The sequence below is a fragment of the Photinus pyralis genome, unplaced genomic scaffold, assembly GCF_008802855.1.
Source record: "Photinus pyralis isolate 1611_PpyrPB1 unplaced genomic scaffold, Ppyr1.3 Ppyr1.4_LG1, whole genome shotgun sequence".
In the NCBI taxonomy this organism is placed as follows: Eukaryota; Metazoa; Arthropoda; class Insecta; order Coleoptera; family Lampyridae; genus Photinus; species Photinus pyralis.
In genome coordinates this window covers 34,595,350-34,618,109 of record NW_022170249.1, presented here as the reverse complement: position 1 = coordinate 34,618,109, position 22,760 = coordinate 34,595,350, and the positions used below count along the sequence as shown (strand labels likewise).

Sequence of the window (22,760 nt, the reverse complement as noted above, 5' to 3'; positions counted from 1 at the left end):
ACACATATTCTCAGGAATAAAAGGAACAGCTAAAAATCGTTTGCACAGAACGCGCATGCCTGCGGGTGATATCTGCGCCATGTCAAAAAAATTACATAATAATCAATGTTTGAATTTTCCAATTCAATACAGTACTAGTAGTCCAATGTACAGAAATTGGCTACAGTGACTATGAATTCATAAATTTCCATTAAAATTATGTTGGGCTTTTCTTAGCCATATTATGATACTTACTAATGAAAACAATTAGCATACACGATCTTTGTAGGTGTACATATGATTTATGTTTTTAAATGTGCACTTGCTTCATGCTTTCTGGGGCGTACTTCTATCTGTCAATGAAATTAACCTACGCATAGCGTGCTTTGAGTAACCTTGCCCCCTATGCACACTTGGTGTGTGTTATTTGATTTCTCAATTTGCTTTGAAGCAGCACTATATCATGTAATTGTCATTAGAGAATTTATTACGTTTAGTATTTGGGAATATGATTAAAATGCTCAAACGAAAGTGGGCGATACCCCATCAACATATTTACATAGAGATCTTCATCGTTAATGCAACTGTGTGTTTATTAACAACCATTTCAGTGATGGTCAACATTATTTTGAATAAACTGTTGTTTTAAAACAAAGTTTAACGTTTTCTTTTCTATTCTAGAACCGACGGAACAGAGTCGCCAATTTTAGAAGAACAAGAAACGACAAATTCGGATAAACCAAAACAGCTTGTAAAATATGGGGAGCTAGTCATATTAGGGTAAGTGTTGTTTGGTCACGTTTCCGAAGTAAGTTGAATCGTTTCAGATACAATGGTTCTTTACCGCAAGGTGATCGGGGTAGAAAAAGAAGCAAATTTGTTTTGTATAAGCGGCAGGATCCAAACGGAGTTAAAAAATCTAAACATTATGTAGTTAAGACGCCTCACTCCTCACAAGCTATATTAGATGCTACACAACATTCTATATCATATACATTATCGAGAAGTCACGCTGTTATTGTTGAATATACATCTGATGACGAGACTGATATGTTCCAGGTATGTATTGTTATCTGCCCACCGTTTATTTAATAGGTAGGTACTTTAATTTGAAGCAGTATTTTATGGAAAAATACATGCGCAATGTCTGGTTCTCACTGTACGTGATCTACCAAAACAGTCATCAGGTGAATCTATCGGCCTACCAGTCATAATAAATCTTTACATCTTGTTGCGACCTTCCATTTTCTCTTTAAGGGTAACCTCTTCAGATACTAAGTTTCTAAGTCGGTTTCTAAGTAATCAGAATTTGAAATTTTGACTCCATCAACGAATGCATTTCATACACTCCCTCAAGCTAAAGCTTGCGTTAATTAGTTACACATTGTTCATAAGAAACGATGTTGACACCTTTTGATATTTTTTTTATGAATAGATTAAAGCATACAGATATTTTAACTCTCCCTCAAAAAATACTCATATTACTGTAGACTATAAGTGAAACAGCTGTGAACTTAGCCTTTGCCCTAACCTTGACTCCGTATCAATCATGGGATCGCGATGAAAATAGTCGCTGCACATCTTTGATAATTTTCTACAAAATAGCAAAAACAGATTTGATACCATTTGCTGCACAGTACTTCATAGTACAAAACTCCAACGGATCTGCCCTTCGATTACTGGATGGTGGCTATAGTGGAAGTACTGGATTCAATTAAATTGATCCCAGCTGCATAACGATGAGAAATAAATCTTCTGGGCTTAATACCTTGTATAAATTAAACTAATTAATTTAATATTATTTTGTAATCTAAGTGACCATAAATGGACCACAATTGTTATTAATTGACTTTACATGACCACGAAAATTCATTTTAGCTAAATGAAAAGAGATAGAAAAAAAGTTAAATACCTAAGTTATGGGGTTTCTCTGAAAACGCCAGAAAATGTTAAGTAAAAAACAAATGAATATCGCAACGTTAGTAAAAAATTCAAATTTGATAAATTTTTAATGGAACGGCCTGTATATTTTTCCAAAATTGAATACATCTTTTCTTTCCGATTACAAAAATGTATATGTTGACATTTGCTTTAGCCGTTTCTGAAATATTTGTATTTATAAATACATCATCAAACTGTTTTACCAATTCGTACTTGCCATGACAAAATAAATGATTTGACCGTCATTATTAATTGGTTATTTATTCTGCTGTCAAAATTATTTTATTCCATTCCTTCTATGAAATCGGTTATACAGGGTGGTGACTTGCGTCGCGCATCATAGGGATTTCAATGTAAAATTCATAACATGCCATTATTGGCTCCCCAAATTATTTTAGAGCAAAAATGTATGAAGGTTTTTTATAGACAAAAATTTTTTACGTCAATCAACCGCGTTAGTTTCCAATTTTTTACATAATGATCTTTTTCAATAATCTGTGATGCCATGGAATTTTATAATACAAAAACTACAATATCCGTCATGCCATGGAATGTCTGCTATAAAACAAATCAAATTCTATCAAAAAGTATTTATATTTAGAACAGCGAATTCAACATAAAGAAAGACCAAATTACTAAAAACGGTTTGCTAATACAACAATTGACAGTAAATGTTCGAATAAGTCACCATTAACTGCAAGACAGTAACCAAGTCGATCATAAAATCCAGCTGCTAATTGACAACTTGACATCTTTTTGTTTTAGAAAATTCCATGGCATCGCAGATTATTCAAAAAGATGCGGGTTTTATTTTCTCAATTTTCCGTCTTTACTATGTAAAAAATTGAAAACTAATACGGTTTATTGACGTAAAAAATTTTTTTCTACAAAAAACCTTCATACATTTTTGCTCTAAAATAATTTGGGGAGCCAATAATCGCATGTTATGAATTTTACATTGAAATCCCTATGATGCGTGACGCAAGTCACCACCCTGTATAGAAGAAGAAAAGGTAGATTATATTACAAACAAAAAATGTATTTATTTTATACTAGCAGTTTCGGCGAAACTTCGTACCTGAAATCCTGTTCCTGTGGGAATTTTAGAAAGCTCGTGGGCATACGTTTAACCATTCCAAAAAGTTTCATCGCAATTGGATTAGCGGTTTTAGGTAGTTATAAGAGACATACAGACAAACATATTTTATTTATATTGACTATAGCAGACATTCCCATATAATGCCATTACAGTATGCACATTTTAAGTCCGTTGAGATTTTGTGAGTTAAGAGACATGTAGGACATGGTGGTGATGTGTTGCAAAATCACACTGTGCACATTTTAAACATTTGGAAGTATTTCGGGTTATCAGATGTTTACTTAAATTTTAGGAATGATAAATCAAATTTAAGTAGGTGTTGTAAAATGTTCAAGCATTTATTATTTGAAAAAATTCGCGCATTTTCGCGCACATTTAGGTGTTATCAAAATCATAATATTTGTTCTGGAAGCAGTCATACACCTAGATAGGTACATTAGTGTATTGTTATTTTACCAGAATCGAGAAGTTGAGATAAACTGCGAAAGTCGAGCACGCTTATTAGCGTTGACCCCGCTGACAAACGTCTCTCATAAAAATACACACGCACTGTTGCCGGTGTATGTTGAAAATGCAATGTGCTCGCACATTTGTGGCGCAAATGCGCGAGTATTTGCTATTGTGCGCGGGGAATATTCGCGCACTTAAGTGTGCACAGTGTCAAATCCAATGACCCCGTGGAGTCACACTTCTTTGTCCCTGCCAAACGCTTGAACCTATTCGGTTGAAACTTTGCACAGTAGACCTATATGCCACATGTAACAAGTCTATTGAAAATGAGTCAAATCCAATGACTCCATGGGGTCACACCGAGGTGCTCTGCCGCTTTTTTAAACGCTCCTTATGGGTTTATTGAACCTATAGGGGTTGACAATTTGGGTCTTTCATACTCAAACCTTTTCGCCTTGATCGAAAACTGTTACTTGTCTTCAGCATAAACAAATCGCAAAATTTTGCTCCAAAAATGGCTTGAAGAGCAATTACAAGACTGACATATTTTATGCAATTACTCCATAAACGATAAGGCATTTTATATATGAGGCACTGTATACATTAAAATTATAATTTTATTTATTACAAACAAAATACAGCACATCTTCAAAGTTCATTGACTTAACATTATTTTTTGACATAGTCCGCCTCTTGTGTAACGCACCTGTGTCTTCCATGCAGCAGTTGTCTAATACCTCTGGCTGCATGGACACCCATTGGTGGACATTTTCTATCAGGTAATGTGATAAGACAACTTTTTCCCTCACCACTTAAAAACAAATGAAAATATGTTTAATGTTCCTTTCTCAAAAAAATGATACACAGTTTCCTTTTTAAAAGCCTATTTCGTACACGATCCTAATAGTCTGATAATGTTTTTTTCCATAAGTTATAAATTAAGAAATGGAATAGTGCTATTGAACTTTGCTATTAAGTATAACAAAAAGAATGGTGTGTTCTTATCAATTTTCTAGAAATGTGATATGCAATCAATTTCAAATATGTAATTTCTATTCATTGATGTCTCGCATTACAAAGATAAATGTAATTTGTAAAAATATTGATAGAAAATACTCATTAATTTTTTCATTACTGCTTCTCTCAAGAACTAAATTTAGTCATGTAAAATAAACGCTCCTTATGGGTTTATTGAACCTATAGGGGTTGACAATTTGGGTCTTTCATACTCAAACCTTTTCGCCTTGATCGAAAACTGTTACTTGTCTTCAGCATAAACAAATCGCAAAATTTTGCTCCAAAAATGGCTTGAAGAGCAATTACAAGACTGACATATTTTATGCAATTACTCCATAAACGATAAGGCATTTTATATATGAGGCACTGTATACATTAAAATTATAATTTCACAGTACACACTAAACCTTGAATTTATATATACAAACACAAGATACAATTTCAAATGGGAACTGGTAGGGCCTACTGGACCATTTTAAAAATTTTACTTTCATTTAGCTTACTACTGGACATTGGTTTTTTAGGTTAAAGAAACGCACATGCGATCGTTAGTGTTCGAATATTTCGAGTTTAACGTTTTATATTTCTAAGAAATGAAAAAATGCGCTAAAAAGCGTGGAGGCACATTTTAATTCTGTGTTGTAATTTATTATAATGACTCAAAACACGAAATATTTTAGTTTTTTGTTTTCCTCGGAAACGAAAAACGTTGGAATCGTAATCTTCAAGCACAAAACAGCACTAACGTAGCAATAATAATCACATGTGGTTTCATCTAATTAAAAATGTATGGGCGGGGCTAACTTCACATTTGACTTTTTTAAGAACAGCGAAAAAATTTGAGAATCTTTTGGTTTGGCATTTAATAGCAATAGTGTGTGTGTTCATTATTTCGATAAGTAAAAGTTGGCCCCTCTCCGTTTTTTTAGCGCATTTTTTAAGAATCAAAAAAAATGTGCTATTGATTGCGTTTTGTCCGTCCGGACCCACCTTTGCCGTTTCGAACTACTTCTAGGGGAATGGTATTCTAATGAAAGGTCTGATCGAAAAAAATTGGTTTGTACAAACTATAACTTCCTCGTACGACTGGTCGGGGGGTTTAAAAATCTCTCATTTTATTCTAATTAAAGGTCTCGACGAAAGGAATAGTTTTCTACCAACTATTGCCCTTCTTTCTGTCCTGTTATCAAAGTACGGAGTGGAGGGGGAGTGGAATTAGTTTTATCCTTCATTGAACATTGTAATGAAAGGTCTCAACGAAAGGAATTAATTTCTACCAACCATAGCCCTTCTCCTCGACCTTTTATCGTGATCGGATATATTCCCTTATACCTCAAGAACAGATTGTCTGAAGAGGGTACTCACAAAGGGCGATCGAGACGTCTGCAAGAAATATATCCATTGGTGATGATAAAACAAAAGCTCTTTCGGTTAAAAAAATGCGCTTTATCTGTACAAGAGTTGCGCACAATTTATACTTCTTTTATTTTATGGTATGTCGTAGCGCTAACGATAGCCTTCGAGCACTAACGTTGCATTAACTGTCGACACATTTTTGTCAAATTATTTTATGTGGGCGGGGCCAACGTCGCATGGGTAGGTAGTTTTGTTACATCTAAATGAGTGTAGAACAACCTTGATGTATATTTGTCAAATAGTTAACTCTTTGAGTCTAAATACTTTTTGCTACACTACAGTCATGTCCAAATGCAAATCCATTGTAATTAGGTATGTACAAACGATTAAAAAATTAATGTTTTAATTTTTTTGTAGATCGGAAGGTCATCCGAATCACCTATAGACTTTGTAGTAATGGATACAATACCTGGTGATAAAATAGGAGAAAACAAAGTTGTGCAAAGTACAATATCTAGATTTGCCTGCAGAATTTTAGCAGATCGTAATTCGAAGATATGTAGAATATATGCTGCGGGTTTTGATACTTCTAGAAATATATTTTTAGGGGTAAGTGCACAATTCTGTGAGACTTTCAATCAATATTATTTGTATTAGGAAAAGGCAACTAAATGGCAGGATAACGGCAGAGATATTGACGGTTTGATCACAAACGGTGTCCTTATTATGCATCCCAATGGCAGTTTTTGTGGTGGAGAAGGCAAGTGCGGTCTTTGGTTGGAAACATCGGTTGGCGGCGGCGTATTTTCATTGAGGGAGTCGAGATCGGCGCAACAAAAGGGTCAAGTGGTAAGTGAATTTTGTATTCCGGACTGGTAGTATTGTCATTTGTATTAAATTACAGGTGGAAGGGGCAACGAACAGCTTACAAGATGGCACTCTTATTGATCTCTGCGGAGCCACTCTTCTGTGGAGATCGGCCGAAGGATTAGCATTATCGCCGGTATGTTATTGACATAATAACACTTGCGGATCTAACCGTATTGTTTACAGAGTAAACGAGATCTAGAAAAGGAAATTGATGAAATAAATGCTGGCAGACCGCAATGTCCGGTGGGTCTAAATACGTTGGTAATACCAAGAAAGGTTACAGGCAACGAAAGTCAACAACAACCGTACGTCTATCTCACATGCGGTCATGTGCAGGGGTTACACGAATGGGGACAGGATAAGGATTCGGGAGCTAGAAAGTGTCCAATTTGCTTAAAGGTAATCTTGCTTTCTGTTTATTAAATAATGTCCTAATCGTATTTTGCAGTTGGGTCCTGCCGTGAAAGTTTGTATGGGATTAGAGCCAGCTTTTTATGTTGATTCGGGTCCTCCCACTTTCGCATTTAATCCATGTGGACACATGGCTACAGAAAAGACTGTAAAGTGAGTATATTTAAATGTTGTATAGTTCGTTCACATGTTTTAATAGACATGAAAAGCAAAATGTAGTATGCATAAAAAATGTACATACTCGCATCTGAAAAAGTAAATAAGTAGGTACTAGCCAGGACTAGTTAATTCGTGACGTTGACATGTTAATTCAATACTTGAATTCATTCCCATTTCATATGTGCTTCTTGAATTATTTTGGCTTTTTTGAAATAATTCTTAAATTCTTAAATTTCAGAATACGTTATATTTACAGCACCCGTAATCAATTTTTTGATTACAACACGCCCCTTCATAGATCAATTAGTAGAGGGAAATGCTCCTTAGACAAGAACTACAAACGTATCAAAATACTTTTAAAGGGGATCACAGATTTGTTCATAATTTAGAACCCTATTCCGTATCCCAGCATCTAAATATGTAATGGGTAGATTTGAGTTGCTTTATTGTTGGTGCATTTTCCAACTCATGTTGGAAAGCGGTATTATGGTCACTTTCTTCATCCGTCCGTCCAAGGCGTTCACTACTACAGTTTTCAATATATTTAGTTCGTTCTTTTTGCATTCGGTAAGTAGCTTATAACTCTGAGACCTGAGGCAAGAAAAATCTTGACGATTAATGTTCACATTCGCAGACTGCGCAATGTCAACTTTCATATTTGTAGAGATACATTTTTTTAAAGATACTTCTAGTAAAGGCAAACATCGCGTATTGTAAATACTAGGCGTGCGCATGCGCAAGCTGCTCAATACTAACTTTCTTATTTGTAGAGATATTGTGTTGAAATTTTAACAACAGATGCTTCTAGTAAAAGCCCTCATATCATATATTGTAAAAATCAGATGTGCGCATGCGCAAACTGCACAATGCAACCGTTCCTATTTACAAAGACATTTTTTGAAATTTTAATACAAAAACTTTAAAAAAGTTATACAGAGTGATTCATGACACATGAGAATGCAAAAACTTTGAGTTTTTTTAGGTGTTAACTGATTTTCGTTATTCTAAAATAAATTCCTACTCAAAAAAAATAAGGGCAATTTGTTACGGTTTTTGTAGAAAATGAATGGAAATGATATTTTATGCATGCAGAATGCTCCAAAGAAATGTAATAATGGATCTGTAAATTTTACCAGTCGTAAAAATATATCAAACTGGAAAATTTTTTTGCCCATTGTTTGTAATTGTTTTTAATTTTTATCTTAAATATCAAAGTCGTTTGTATTTTGTCTTTCACGTTGACAGCATTTTAAATGAATGAATAAAAAGTAGGGCATCACAGTTATATTATAATAATGAGTTCGGGTTAACCAACAGTAAAATCTGAAATTGTGGAAAGCTGACAATATTTTAGCTGAATTGAATACATATTATAAATATTATTATTCTTAGAGGTAGTTTATTGTACCCTCTAGTTGTAGTCTCACTCCCTTAGAATGTCAATATCCAATCTAGAATTCTCCTGGGAGCAGCCTGTTGTAGCATTTCCAGCTGCATTTTCTCTTCATTCAACAAACCTGTGCCTTGACCTGTTGTATGCCTCTCAGTGAGATTCAGAATAGTTTATTTTCCTCCTAACATCTTGTGCGAAGTGCCCATATTGGGGGACTCTACGTACTTTTGTGCTGTATCTCTCTTGTCGACGTACTATTTATATGTTGTTAACTTGTTATTCCATATTGTACAGTTGCAGTGATGGTAACCAATCAGAAAATTCAAATTTTTAACCTCACAATGTTAATAAACAATGCAATATTTATTATTTAGGGTAAAAATGGTTCTCAATACATGAATAAATACATCTTTATAGGACAGTTTAGTGGTACAGAACTGTATTAAAACTTTAGTTTCATATATAACCATGTAAAGTTAAGCAAATAAAGTTAAATAACAAAAACAGCTGTTTGCAAAGATACCATGTCAAACGGACAAACGTCCTTACAATCGCCAAGCTTGCGCACTTTTACAATCAACCCGGCAAAGGATAAATACATTGCAACTTACTAATAGAAAAAGATGACAAGTATAAAAATGCACGTTGGAATGTTGGCAACGGTTATCTTATGCTTATGCTTATGAGATAGCTCTATCCATGTATATATCTAAGCACTCAACTATAATTATACTGGAACGCGCGCTCCGTTGGCCAGCGCGATCCGAGAGAGAGGGCCACAAAGAGCATCTCTGTCCTACTTTCGCGCATGCATAGAGCAACCCATTTGATATGTTTTGAATTTATATTAATGATCAGTTTCCTAATGAGTAACAGTGACAGAAATCCCTCTTGCAATATAATCTCTCTCGGCGCGCTACGTTTCTATGGCAAAGACCGGCAGTGCGCGTTCCACTTTAAAGTGATCACTGACATCAAAAGGTCAGAAAAACTAGATTTACAAGCAAAATTGATTTGCTATATTTTCACCATCACATTTTTTAAAATTTGTATTTCACAAATAACCACTTGACTTATCATGCTTACCCAAACTTACAAGAGCCCCAAGATTTACTGGGTTTACAAACACATGTAGCAAACTGTTTAAAAACAATTACAAACACCTTAAATCTAAGATAACACCCTTACTTTCCCCAATACTACCAAAATTAAATCTACCCAAAACAAATTTAATATTCATCAAACACCACAGATGAAAATAGGAAGAAAATGATGGAGCTGTCGGCCATTCTTTTTTCTGTCTGTACGAATTATGCCTTTGACTTGACGCAAACACAGGGATGCTGCTTTCTTCTAGATTTCCACTGCTGTCTTCTTCGATGAGCGCATAATTCCCCATAATGGACTTGTCAATTGGCTTTCACGAACTTGTGATATCAAATCTATGGATTATTTTCTGTGGGGATATGTGAAGTCTAGAGTCTACGCCGATAAACGACAGACGTTGGACTATTTGATCGGCCATTTAATTTTTGTCTGTTGTATGATCATATTTACAAGTTTCCTAATTCCTCTGGATTTCTCTTTTACTTTTACTCTTGGTACTGTGAGACAGTTACTTTTATTGGAACTAGAGCGAAGATTTGTTCTAATAACATTAGTAATAATAATAATAATAGTTTATTGCCATGCATAAATTCATTTACATTGGCATTGTCATGAATGTAGAAAAAACTAAAAACATAAAAAGGACAAACGTTATACATTGAGGAAAATAAGTTGTTAGTGTGTCCGGTTTAATTCGCATCAAGCTCGCCAAAGGAGTAGTAATTTTTTTCAAGTACCTAGATGTAATTTTAACTTTTTTTTAAACAATTGAAGATTCCTTGATTGTTTTATTGCCTTTGGTATAGCGTTAAACACTTTGATGCAATTATAGTAATAACCTCTCTCAAAACGAGTTGTTCAGTGAGTGGGTATGCTCAAATTGTCACCATTCCTTGTATTCATTGCGCTGTAAATATGGCTATTTTGATTGAAATCAGTTATGTTTTGCCACGTACGATCCGAGACCTGCTTGCACCACTTCAAGTTTTGGTCAATATGGACCCCTAAGAATTTGGCCACTTCAGTTTGTTGAATGGACTTGCCAGACATTTTTACAAGTAAGGATTGGTCATTAACGCATGTGCTATAAGAGCAGTTTTTTGTGTGTTAAGGATTAAATTGTTATTATTGTTAGAATGGTGTACCATTCTCTACCATGTTTTTTGATTAATGTTAAACTGTCGGACAATTCCTGAGCAGTTTCACTGGCAAACAAACATGACGTGTCATCGGCATACTGAATAAGTGTTGGAATTTGTAGTGATGGTTTTAGATCATTGACGAAGAGTAAAAAGAGCAATGGGCCAAGGATGGACCCTTGTGGCACCCCTTTGTTTAAACTAGTTGTCTCTGACAGTGTTCCAGAACCATTGCTGCTGTTTTCAATATAGACCTGAGATCTACTACTCAAGAACGACTTCATCAACTAGTATGAAAATAAATGCCTACAACTCAAAACCAAAGCTAGAGATGCTCGTGTGAGCTGCCTAGAATATTTGTAAAATGGCGCCATCTATTTACATATCAAGAGCTCATTAATTTTAAGAACCAATTTGTGTCTTGATTTACAAGGCAAAGATTCAACTCTCGCATTGGAGGTTTATATAACCTGACGCGAAAACTAGTCCCTGGAAACAAACCAAAAAAAATTTGACTGGTTTAATGATGAACGACACAAATTAAAAAAGAATTATCAATTTTGTAAGGCCCATCTGTAAATTTATAAATTTTTCAGGTATTGGGCCAATCTTGCCATTCCGCACGGAACGAATGGGTTCCACGCAATTTGTCCGTTCTGTGCATCCCCGTTGGGCGAATTTCCTGGTTACGTTAAACTTATCTTTCAGGATAATGTTGATTAGATAATAAAGTTGTTGTTAAAATTGAACATTTTTGTATCTGTATAATTCGGTACGATGCATGTGAGAATGTATAGGTTTATTTACCAAAGGTTCATCAATAGCAGTTGCGGCTGCGTATCACAAATCTAATTCCCTTTTTATGGAAACAATTTTTTTCCGATACTAAATATCATAAAAATCTTGTACAAATATTCAAGAATGCATTACATATTTATATATCGTGTAAGTAATTGTAACTATATTTGTACATAACGATAATGTGGTATATCTGCTGAAGTAATTTTGAGATGTTTAATTTAATGCTCAAAAATTAGGGTCGGACCTATTAATTATTGCCATGAGTTCTTATGTAATAAGTTTTAGTGATTGAAAATATTTTTGAAATTTTGGATCCATGTCTTTTAATTTTATGTATAATATTTTTTATTAATGCAAGTTAATGGCTAAGAGGAAGGGAACTATTGTACAAAGTTGAAGCTGGTAACGTGTGACTTGCATCTCTGTTGTACCGTTACTCCCTCAGCAATGCGCAACCGCTTGAATTTGAATTTGCTTTAACGCGTGTTTTGTTTATACTACCCTTAGATCATGATCTATGATATTACCACGTTTCCAGCTGACTACGCAAAAAAATTTTATTAATTATTAATGATGAACGAGAACGCTTGCATGTTGTTTAATTTTTAATTCACATAATATATGCCTTCATTTGTATGTTATGTGGAAAGACATTTACTAAACAAAACAGTTCAATCTAAGTAGACACACTAAAAACTAGATGCGCACATCTGTTTATTATTTACCCCTTACCCTTAGTTAGACAGTTCAACGCAAATTCACATTCTAGTGCGCTTGCGCAGTGTTGAGGCCACCGAGAGAGTCACGGTGCAACAGAGATGCAAGTATATGTGTACTGCATACATCTTTGTCTAAGTAGTATTTCACAAAATACGTATATCTCTGTACAGTGTCACTAACTTAGTATTTATAAGTATTTATAATGACACCCAACCTAAATTGAATGTCTTTTTGTTATTATTATTCTTGCGTTTGCTAATTTGGTCTGTGATAGGCTATATCCTCTAGCGGTATTATTGTGTACTAGCTACGTATATTATGTAAATAACAAAAACATTCTTCAGTTATATACCTACCGTATTTTTAATATACTGCTTAATGAAATTTTAAATCGAAGTGCAAATGTGTGAAATGGAAGACTGTTAGAAATAATTAGTTAATATATTACCTATACTATTTATATAACTTTTTAGTTGTCGCTTTACAATAGACTGCTGATAAAATTTTAAGTTCTCATAATTCATTATTCTTGAGTGTAGCCTTTACGACATGTGATTCAAAATAATGTAAATTTCATTACTTAAATTTATTCTTGTGAACATTAACGAGAGATCTTAAAATAAAATGACTTATATTTATAGGACATTTATTAAGTAAAATGAACAAGGTGAAGGAAAAAATGTTCCAAGACACATGACAACATCTTGGTGTTGGATACATAACAGTGCTATACCTATATGTGTTTCAAGAAGGTGTGTGGATGACGTGTTGGTAAAAAATAGTTGTCTGTCCCCAAAAGTCACTGTGTAAGTTGTGACGACAGGCTGGTATTCATATGAACATTCACCCCTGTAAAAATAATTTTTTGGCAGCCTGAACGTTAAGTGTAACGTTTCTGATACATCACAGGGCTGAATGTTGCACAATCATGAAGAGAAAATGACATTTGGTAGGTATAAAAGCTTCAGTTCAATGCAAATCTATTAATCTTGAAATAGAAAGTTGTGTGTCGAAGTGTGAATTGGTTTCCTTCTTGTGAGGTGACCAAAGTTACTATTGAAGTTTGGCAATTCAGTGTATGTGAAGCAAAATTTGTATGTGATGTTTGTTTTTAGCTAAGACACAACCTAATCGATCTTAGGAAGCATCTGTTTGAATTATTAGAACAGGCACCTTAGGATGATAAACTGGTAAATCACCCGTTCAGAAACAATGACAAGGTGTAAGTTTTTGAACCCCTTTTCATGTTTTTCATTCCATTCACATTCACCATCGAGCCTTACTAAATTATGCAATTCCGCAGTCATTTGGAATAAAGTATGCTAATTATTTGAGCAGAAACTGTGAAAATGGAATTTGTTCTCCTAATTCAAATTTTAAAATTCGTTTTTTCCTTTTGCGAAATCATATTTACCCTTCAAAATTCAGTGAATTTGCACAAAACTTCATCTAAAGATCATTGAACAACTGGAATCCTTTCCAACAGTCGCTTCCCCAACCACTGAGTTTTCTGATTTATCATGTGAAAATAACATGTTGATCACATTACATAGTTTTTATACAGGGTGCTTGGATATCTTGATACGACCCTAAAGTACATTTTTTCATACGAACCACCCTATATTGATTTTGTTTTTGAAAAGAGCGTAAAATTTCCTACATTTTGAGGTAGCACTTTGTTATATTTGTATTAAATATTATTTGCAATATTGCATTTTATACGTTAAAATATGTTTATTACAGACATCTAGGTTTCCAAAAACTGTGTATCGCGATGGATTCTACTTAAAGTGTTTCAAGAATTAAGATTTTGTCAAAATCAATTATCTTTAATAATAGGAAAGGTATGAGGCAACTCCCTAGCTGCCAAACAATTAGCTGAATTGTATGTGCGCCAGTAATTTCCTCTTTAAAATTGATTTCCAGACACCTAGGCCCATTTTTTCTATCGCTTAAAATAAAGGGCGTTTCCGTAAAAAAGTGTCCAATTTGGGCCACCTTGTACAGGGTGAGTCAACGATTGCGCGGAGTAACTTTAATGCCTTGAAGATAAGATTTTTCGATAGAGTGCTTTTGTATTATGATATGGTTGAATATTCTCCATATTTTAAAAATATTTGGAATTATACAGGGTGCGCCCACAAAGTAGGGCGCCAAAATGGTACATTTTTTAAAATAGAAGCCCTTGTATTTGAATGCTTTTTTGAATTCTACGTGTAATTGTACGTCTTTTTTATTATATGGTTCATATCCGAAAAGCTAGTAGTTTTAAAGATAATTCGATTTTTAAGAAAAATTGGGCGTTTGTAAGCGTCAGTATATTGTCAAAATTATTACTTAAATCTTGATTTCAGGTTTTATATCTTTTATCCTGGGTTAAGCAAAAGTCAAATAAATACATCTACTATGAAACATTAAAAAATCTCACACTTTTTTAATGGAACACCCTGTATATTTTTCTGTCATCTTTTAGCTCCTCCAAAAACCTTCAACTTTTGATAATAATGTCCTACACCTATCTCTGATATTTTTCAAAATATCTTGGTTTTTATGGTTTTAATATACTAATCTTAAATAAGTTATATGTAATTTACATAATAACGGGGTGGCCATGCAAAAAAAAGGAAATTTTTATTTGCCTCGTCCAAAGCTAAAATCATATTTATTAATTCATTTTTCGAATAATTCATTTAAATCTAAAAACTAGAGAATAAATTTGATAGTAAAAACATAAACAAATACCTTGGTTTTCCTAGTTTTTATATTTTAATCTGAAATACGTTCTAATTTACATAATAACGAGGTGAATATGAAAAAAAATGAAACTAATATCACTGACTGGATGACATTAGGAGTTAAATTAAATTTGCTGTGTAGTCAAATGTTTTTACTTATTCTCCAGTTTTTGGACTTAGAATAAATTGTTTGAAAAATAAATTAATCGATATGATTTTGGTTTTGGACGAGATAGATAAAAATTGCCTTTTTTTGGATGGTCACCTCGTTACTATGTAAATTACATATAACTTATTTAAGATTAGAATATAAAAACCAGAAAAACCAAGATGTTTTGAAAAATATCAGAGATAGGTATAGGGCATTATTATCAAAAATTTGAAGGTTTTTGGAAGAGCTAAAAGATGACAGAAAAATATACAGGGGGTTCCATGTAAAAAAAAGTGAGATTTTTTAATATGAAGTTTTGCAACTTTGGACCTACCAAAAAAACACACTGTAAGCTATTTTTTAAATATTTCATAGTAGATGTATTTATTTGACTTTTATGTTAAGTAAGGATAAAAGATATAAAACCTGGAATCAAAAATTAAGTAATAATTTTGACAATATACTGACGCTTGCAAGTGCCCAATTTTTCTTACAAATTGAATTATCTTTAAAACTACTAGCGTTTCGGATATTAACCATATAATAAAAAAGACGTACAATTGCACGTAGAATTAAAAAAAAATATATATATTCTATTTTAAAAAATGTACCATTTTGGCGCCCCACCCGCACCCTGTATAATTCCAATATTTTTAAAATGTGGAGAACATTCAACCATACCATACTACAAAAGCACTCTATCGAAAAATCTTATCTTCAAGGCATTAAGTTACTCCGCGCAATCGTTGACTCACCCTGTAGATTCATTATGGACAATATGTATTTTATGTCCAGTATGGATATTCTATAAATGTACATTGTGGATGTGATATGGTTGGTTAATATTTGCAATTTAAATCTAAAATGTACAAGGAGTATATACCTAATACGAGGGCTATCCTGAAAGTAACAGACGTTTTGATATAAAAAATTAAGAAAGTGTGAGAAACAACTTTTATTATATACATTTGGAAGCTACACTCTTAGGCTATTTTTCAACATAGTCGCCATTCATATTGAGGCACTTATCATAAAGTGGTACACGTGTTTTGATTTCAGCTTTGTATACATCCGCCGCCTGCGACTTTAACCACTTGTTAACGCCGGTTTGAAATTCGGCATCACTGCCCATGTGCTGTGTTGCGAGCGAGGTCTTCATCACTGGGAAGAGGTGGAAGTCGCTTGGCGCTAGATCCGAGTTGTATGGAGGGTGATCCAAAATCATCCACAGAACTGTCCAGTATGGTTGACTGAGTACGGGCGGGCATTGTCGTCGAAAAACAAAACTTCCACCTTGGCCCAGCGATGAAGACCTGGCTCGCAACGCAGCGGTTCGATAGGGACGCTGAACTTCATGTTACCGTTACCCAGTGCAGGTTAAAATCTCAGGCGGCGGATTTATACAAAGTTGGAGTCAAAACACTTGTGCCACGCTATGATAAGTGCCTCAATTTGAATTGCGCCTGTTTTGATAAATAGCCCAAGAGTGTAGCTCCAAAATGTATATAATAAGAGAGTTTCTTTACAAGTTTACAATTTTTTATTTCAAAACGTCTGCTATTTTCTGGACAACCCTCGTATATGCAATATTATAAGCATTGAATTTATAGATAGTTTATAAATGGACGGCCCAAATGGGTGCAACCCCATCCCCCTTCCCTGACTCAACCTCGATCCAGAGGCAGGCTCCTAGAGCTATAACTGCGGTCTGGCGAGCAAATGGGTAGGTAGTGAGAAAAAGAGGCAGAGGTAGGATGACTCAACACTGACACAACCGCGCTGATGTAGAAAAGCCTTAACCAAAGGCGGGTGTCAGTAAGGCTGGAGCACCATGTAGTAGCTCCAAGCAAGCTGCCAAAAGGCAACTCAGAGTGGCGATTATAGATATCAATAACGCTCTGGGTAGGCTAATGGTTAACCAGGCGGATATGGTACAAAATCATCCTGGCCAAGGTTCTTAACCAGGATCTGTGCGCACTAAAAGGCGCTACACTACCACCCACGTTCCGATGGTGGAGGTACTCTGGCGAGATCCTAATAAGAATATATAGTGGTAGTGAGAACAACCATTCCATTGCGTGGGTGGTTGAAGGAGGTGGGAGGCTGCACACCATAGAGTAAATAATGTTACTCTATGCAGGTAGACCTTTAATTATATAATCAAAGAGGAAGACTGCCTTCCTAGGCTCCGCAAGGTTGCCATCTGTGTCCCGGGGAACCAATTTGATCAGGAATTCTGGTGTAATTTTGTTACAAATAGGCACATAATTGATGAATTTTATTTAATTCTACTGGTAGTTTTACATTTACTATACCTACATTTTGTTAAATAATTCAGTGGTTTTAATTTTTGTAAAGATATAAACGTAAAGAAACATGCGGTTAACTGAATTAAGTATTGCATCTATTTGAGAATTATTTTGTAGATGTCTTATAAGGGGACTTTATCAAAGTAACATTTAATTGATTTAGATGAACAATGGCACATGTGCAAAGTTTGTAGATAAGTGCTCGCATTTCGTCCGCCCTTACCGAAGATGAAAAATTCTGATGAAGATGGTTTGCACTTAAGAAGGCTGAGCACGGATCTAACTGGGCGACGTCAGTTCATTTGACTTAGCGTACGTAACAGTCCGTTGCGTCTAAATTCAAATACGCATTTTTCCGGTAGTCTTCCGGTGTCTCGAAATCTTATATTTGTCAGTTCAAGAGGAGGTGATTCGTCAATTTTTAGGGGAATTTTTCGAGAGAAACAAAATTCCCTTTATGTGATGGTTTTGTTTGTCTGTCCGTTTCGCGTGTAACTCGAGAACGAAAAGAGACAGGCGATGTCAAACTTTCGCTAGCCGATTTCTATGAGTTCAAGAATCAGTGCTATAGTTACATAACACTGACAACCTGGTGGTTGTCAAGTGGCGCTTGGAGGTGCAGAATTCCTGGGCAAAGGTAGGCAATTTATGTCTATTCCACGCAGCCGTGAAGGATAAACCTTGGATTCAGAGATGGATGAAATAAATAGAATTTCTCATTTTAGGATGAAAATAATTTATTGTTGTAAAAATGCACGGCTACAGATTTCCAATAAACCTCGGAAAACAATTTCATGCAGTGGTTTTATACATTGTATAATTTAAAAATAGTGCTTATAAAAAATAAAATTTTAAAAACAATATATAAGTAATGACTTAGTTTTTAAGGAAATAATTAAGTAAAGTGTTAGTTCTAGCTTTCTTAAAAGGTTTATCACTAGACTCGTCATGGCTGCGACTCCTCTTCCAGTCTTCCCACAATTCACGTTGAACATCACTAGGCAACTCTTTGAAAACATCTTGGTCCGCATTTGGAGGACATTCAATGTCTTGATTTGACGAAACACTGTCTGAATTGTCACTATCTCTCGAGTTCAGTCGCAATTCCGCAACTCTCAGTTTGGAAGGTGATGAGTAATCTGACTCGCTCAATCGTGCGTTCCTCGTACTTAATGATCCCAGTCGAGATTTTTTGGGCTGAGGTTCAATTTCGATTTCAACTCCACCAGTGGAAGTAGCTGTCTGCAACGAAGTGCGAGGCTGCGAGATCGAATTTTTTCTTTCAATACTTGTAACCGATTGCACGGCTAGGTCGTTAACAAAATAGGAAGCGATGGAGTTTTTCCCTCCGATGCGCTCTTTAAATTTGGTAAACGACAAACCTAGGAGAGTAATGTGGTAGGAATGGGAGGTGTTAACTAGTTTTTTAAATAAACTCATAATGATTGACAATAGCTTTTTCTCAGAGGGCTCGTTCAGTGAAACCATATGTGTGACTTTATCGGTACTGAAGAGACCGGGACTGATGTTACACTGTTTCGTTTCTCTATGACTAACTCTGGAAGCACCGTCGAATTTTCTAATGGTAACTTTGATTGTAGTAGGAACGCGACCGTCTTCACTTACTAGAATGATTAGTCGCATCAGTAACTGATGAAACTTGTCTCTGACTTCAGTTTCAACGTTTAGCACTTTACAGCTGTCTTCTAAACCTATACTCTGCGGTCTTCCCGAAGTTTTCACTACAGAATTATCTCTACCGTAACTTAAATCTATTAACCATTTGGCTTTGTCCGCATTTAAAGCTTGGACTAATGTTTCAAAGTAGCACTTTTGTAAGTCCTCAACGGTTCTAATGTTAATCTTTTCCAAAACTTCATTTGTAGCACTTCCGACACCCGGTATTTCACTAACGTTATTTAAACTTAGAATTAATGGAACTGCGTGGTTTGGTAATACGGTTGTTTGTTGATTTGGTTTGTGTAAAGAGCATGCAAGTTTGGCTAATAGTTTATTGTACGAAATTCCGGCACACGTTGTTAATTTAAGTTCAAGTAGAATACCGTCACGTATTTCTTGCGCTATTAAGGATGCCATTTTAATTCGTTCTGTACAACCACACAAACAAGTTGCGTTATCGTTGTTAAACAGATTCCCTTTAGCATGTACGTTTTCGCCTTGGTGTTTCAAACGTTCATTGACCAATTGCGTGATGTCAACATAGTTTTCATCCAAACCAAGCCTCTCGACTAAGGCAGAATACTTTTGCAAATAAGATGTCACTTGATAGGATGTCTTTCGGTAGTCATACAAGTCTTCTCCGTTTACAATTTCCAGATTAGGGCATATCGTCAACGCATCCGAAATTAGCATGCATTTCTTTATGCCGTGCTTTCGTGCGATATAGTTACTCGTGACGAGAATATTTTTTTGTTTAACACCCAGTGGTACTTGACATAGTCGAGGATCTTTAATCATTTCAACTTGAGCATAAAAACAATCAATGTCGATGTGAATGATGGCTCGGGAATGATCATCTGCCTCACTTTCAATATCATACATCTGAAATGTTATACTGAAATAAGTACGAGTACTTTTACTCTTAAACCCACCTTTTATTACACTAATTAAATACCAACAGAAGTGTCTCAACACAGCATATGCCTTCTTCCTTATTTTGTATGACTTAACCTCAAAAAATATTCAGTACACGTATTTTGTTAATTTGTTTCTAATGTGTCATACTTTGTTTATTATTCAATTGACATATACCTACGCAATAATTAACACAAAAGAGTCTAATTAAATTTATTGAAAAAAGCGCGAGTTTTAAAACTGAAATGGAGAAGATGCATAATGCCCATTACTTCTCATTATCTTCCCAAGGGAATATCTACACAGTTACGATACTTCGTTTAGCAAATAATACAAACAAATTATTGGTGGCGTCTTTACGAAGAGAAATCATCTACTTTGAATATTTGCAAGGTCCTACCGGCATATTAATACCGAGTACCAAAGAAGTTTCATTTACGTATCTACCAAGTAGGTATATTAGTAGTAAGTTTATTGCACTTGATTAGATAATGTTTCTTGTAGAAGGGGCCGAAATTATTTCTATGGATGCATTTAATAAATCCGAAACCGCCAATGACTTTGTAATAGGAATTACAATTATTAAAGTAAGTACGATACTTGCGAGCTGTGGGGTGTATATAATGCTATCAGGACCACATTTGACAGGTGCTATAGGTATCTATATAAGCATGTGGGAACATTCACCCTCAATTACTTGGCTCCCGATAGTGCCCAACTTTGTACCAATATTTTATCATCTACACACAGATAAATAGCAACAAGCGACAATTGTCTACTGATATAGCACTTTTCATCTGGAAATCGTTTGTAATTTTGCAGTATAAGTATAACCGCCTAATTCTTTGGCTTATTTTATGACTAAAAGTTTATATAAACATAGCTGGACAAACGCTTTGATACTGATCTACAGGGTGTTAAATTTTTACAGTACAATTTAAACTATAAACATATGAAACAGGATACAATTTTGAATGCCAACAGTCAGAACTAATAGTCCAGTCAAATTACAGTTTGGGCTGGATGTTGTCATTTCACTCAACGAAACCAAGCGTATCCTATGTAAAAAAATCCGCTGAATCCGAAAATCATAGTCCCCCTGGCCGGAAACGGACGGAACATATTGTTATTAACAAAAAACGAAGAAAAAATGAGAATGTGTCGTGTTTTTTCGCATTTGACTTCGAATATCTCATTAACTATTGCTCGAAGGAAAGAATGAATAGAAATGAACTTGTTTAGAATAACATTTTCTATAAGATACAGCTGGTCCGGAACGCTCATGTTTAACTGTTATTGTTTTTTATGGCAAAATGTAAAAAATTAATCTCTTTAAAATTAACAATTTGTTATTAGTTATTACTAAGTAAAATTCATCCAATCTTTTTGAAAATCCGTATTTAGTAACTTCTTTTGATAACAAAACAATATGACAAACCCGATCATCGTAGGTTTCATAGTAATTGATTAATTAAATAAACAACTAAAAAAAGGGATGCCGTGTCTTTCAAACTGGGGGACTACAAGAGCGTTCCCAATTTTTTTATACATAATGTTACCCTAAAACAATCTTTTCCAATTATTATCCCGATAATTTTTACAAATCAACGGACTGTGGAATTTTTTTAGTTAACTAACAAATGGAATAGCTTCCAAGATATAACAAGAAAATTAACTCTAATATCGGCCCTTGGCACTCGAATTAATAAAAATCACTTATTTTGGTGAAATAGAAGCATAAAAGTTCACGCTTTAAAGAATCGATCGGTGCGACCCGATTTGCAAAATCATTTTTGGTTGTTTCGAAAACTGGCTTCAAAGTCAAAAGCTGATTTCTCGGAACTATTAATCGGATTTGGACGCATTTTTTTTAATGCATACCTCTTTCCGAGAGCTTTCCATTCGCCTATTATAGCGTTAATTTTTTGTTTTATTGCGGGAGTTATTCCATTTGTTAACTAAGAAAATTCTTTGAATTCCAGAAAAAAATTCTACAGTCTGTCGATTTGCAAGAATCATCGGGACAATTATTGGAAAAGATTGTTTCAGGGTTAAACTATGTATAAAAAAAATTGAGATCGGGACTACAACCCCCAGTTTGAAAGACAAAGCACCCCTTTCTTTACTTGTTTATTTAATTAATCAATTACTATGAAACCTACGGTGATCGGGTTTGTCACATTGTTTTGTTATCAAAAGAAGTTACTAAATACGGATTCTCAACAAGATCGGATGAATTTTACTTGGTAATAACAAACTGTTAATTTTCGAGCTTAATTTTTTACATTTTACCATAAAAAACAATAACAGTTGAAAATGAGCGTTCTGGACCAAGACCAACTTTATCTTATAGAAAATTTTATTCTAAACGAGTTCATTTCTATTCATTCTTTCCCTCAGAGCAATAGTTAACGAGATATTCAAAGTCAAATACGAAAAAATACGACATTTTCGTTTTTTGTTAATAATAATACGTTCTGGGCGTTTCCGGCCAGGGGGACTATGATTTTCCGATTCAGCGGATTTTT

The 22,760-nt window shown here is 34.6% G+C and overlaps 2 protein-coding genes across 2 annotated transcripts; one reads left to right on the top strand and one right to left on the bottom strand.

Moving 5' to 3' along the window:
* Positions 1-599: 599 nt before the first annotated feature.
* On the top strand, positions 600-12,397 carry LOC116174299 (protein pellino-like). Its single transcript, XM_031492197.1, has 8 exons — positions 600-759; positions 807-1,038; positions 6,260-6,451; positions 6,500-6,691; positions 6,747-6,845; positions 6,896-7,111; positions 7,161-7,276; positions 11,518-12,397. Exons 2-8 carry the CDS (start codon positions 1,030-1,032, stop codon positions 11,642-11,644), a joined length of 951 nt encoding a protein of 316 aa, XP_031348057.1. The 5' UTR covers positions 600-759; positions 807-1,029; the 3' UTR covers positions 11,645-12,397.
* Positions 12,398-18,353: 5,956 nt separating this feature from the next.
* LOC116174290 (DNA polymerase iota-like) lies at positions 18,354-20,378 on the bottom strand. The gene is made up of 2 exons (XM_031492186.1): positions 20,250-20,378; positions 18,354-20,199 (listed from the first exon to the last, which is right to left on the bottom strand). Exon 2 carries the CDS (start codon positions 20,197-20,199, stop codon positions 18,514-18,516), a length of 1,686 nt encoding a protein of 561 aa, XP_031348046.1. The 5' UTR covers positions 20,250-20,378; the 3' UTR covers positions 18,354-18,513.
* Between the last annotated feature and the right edge of the window lie 2,382 nt (positions 20,379-22,760).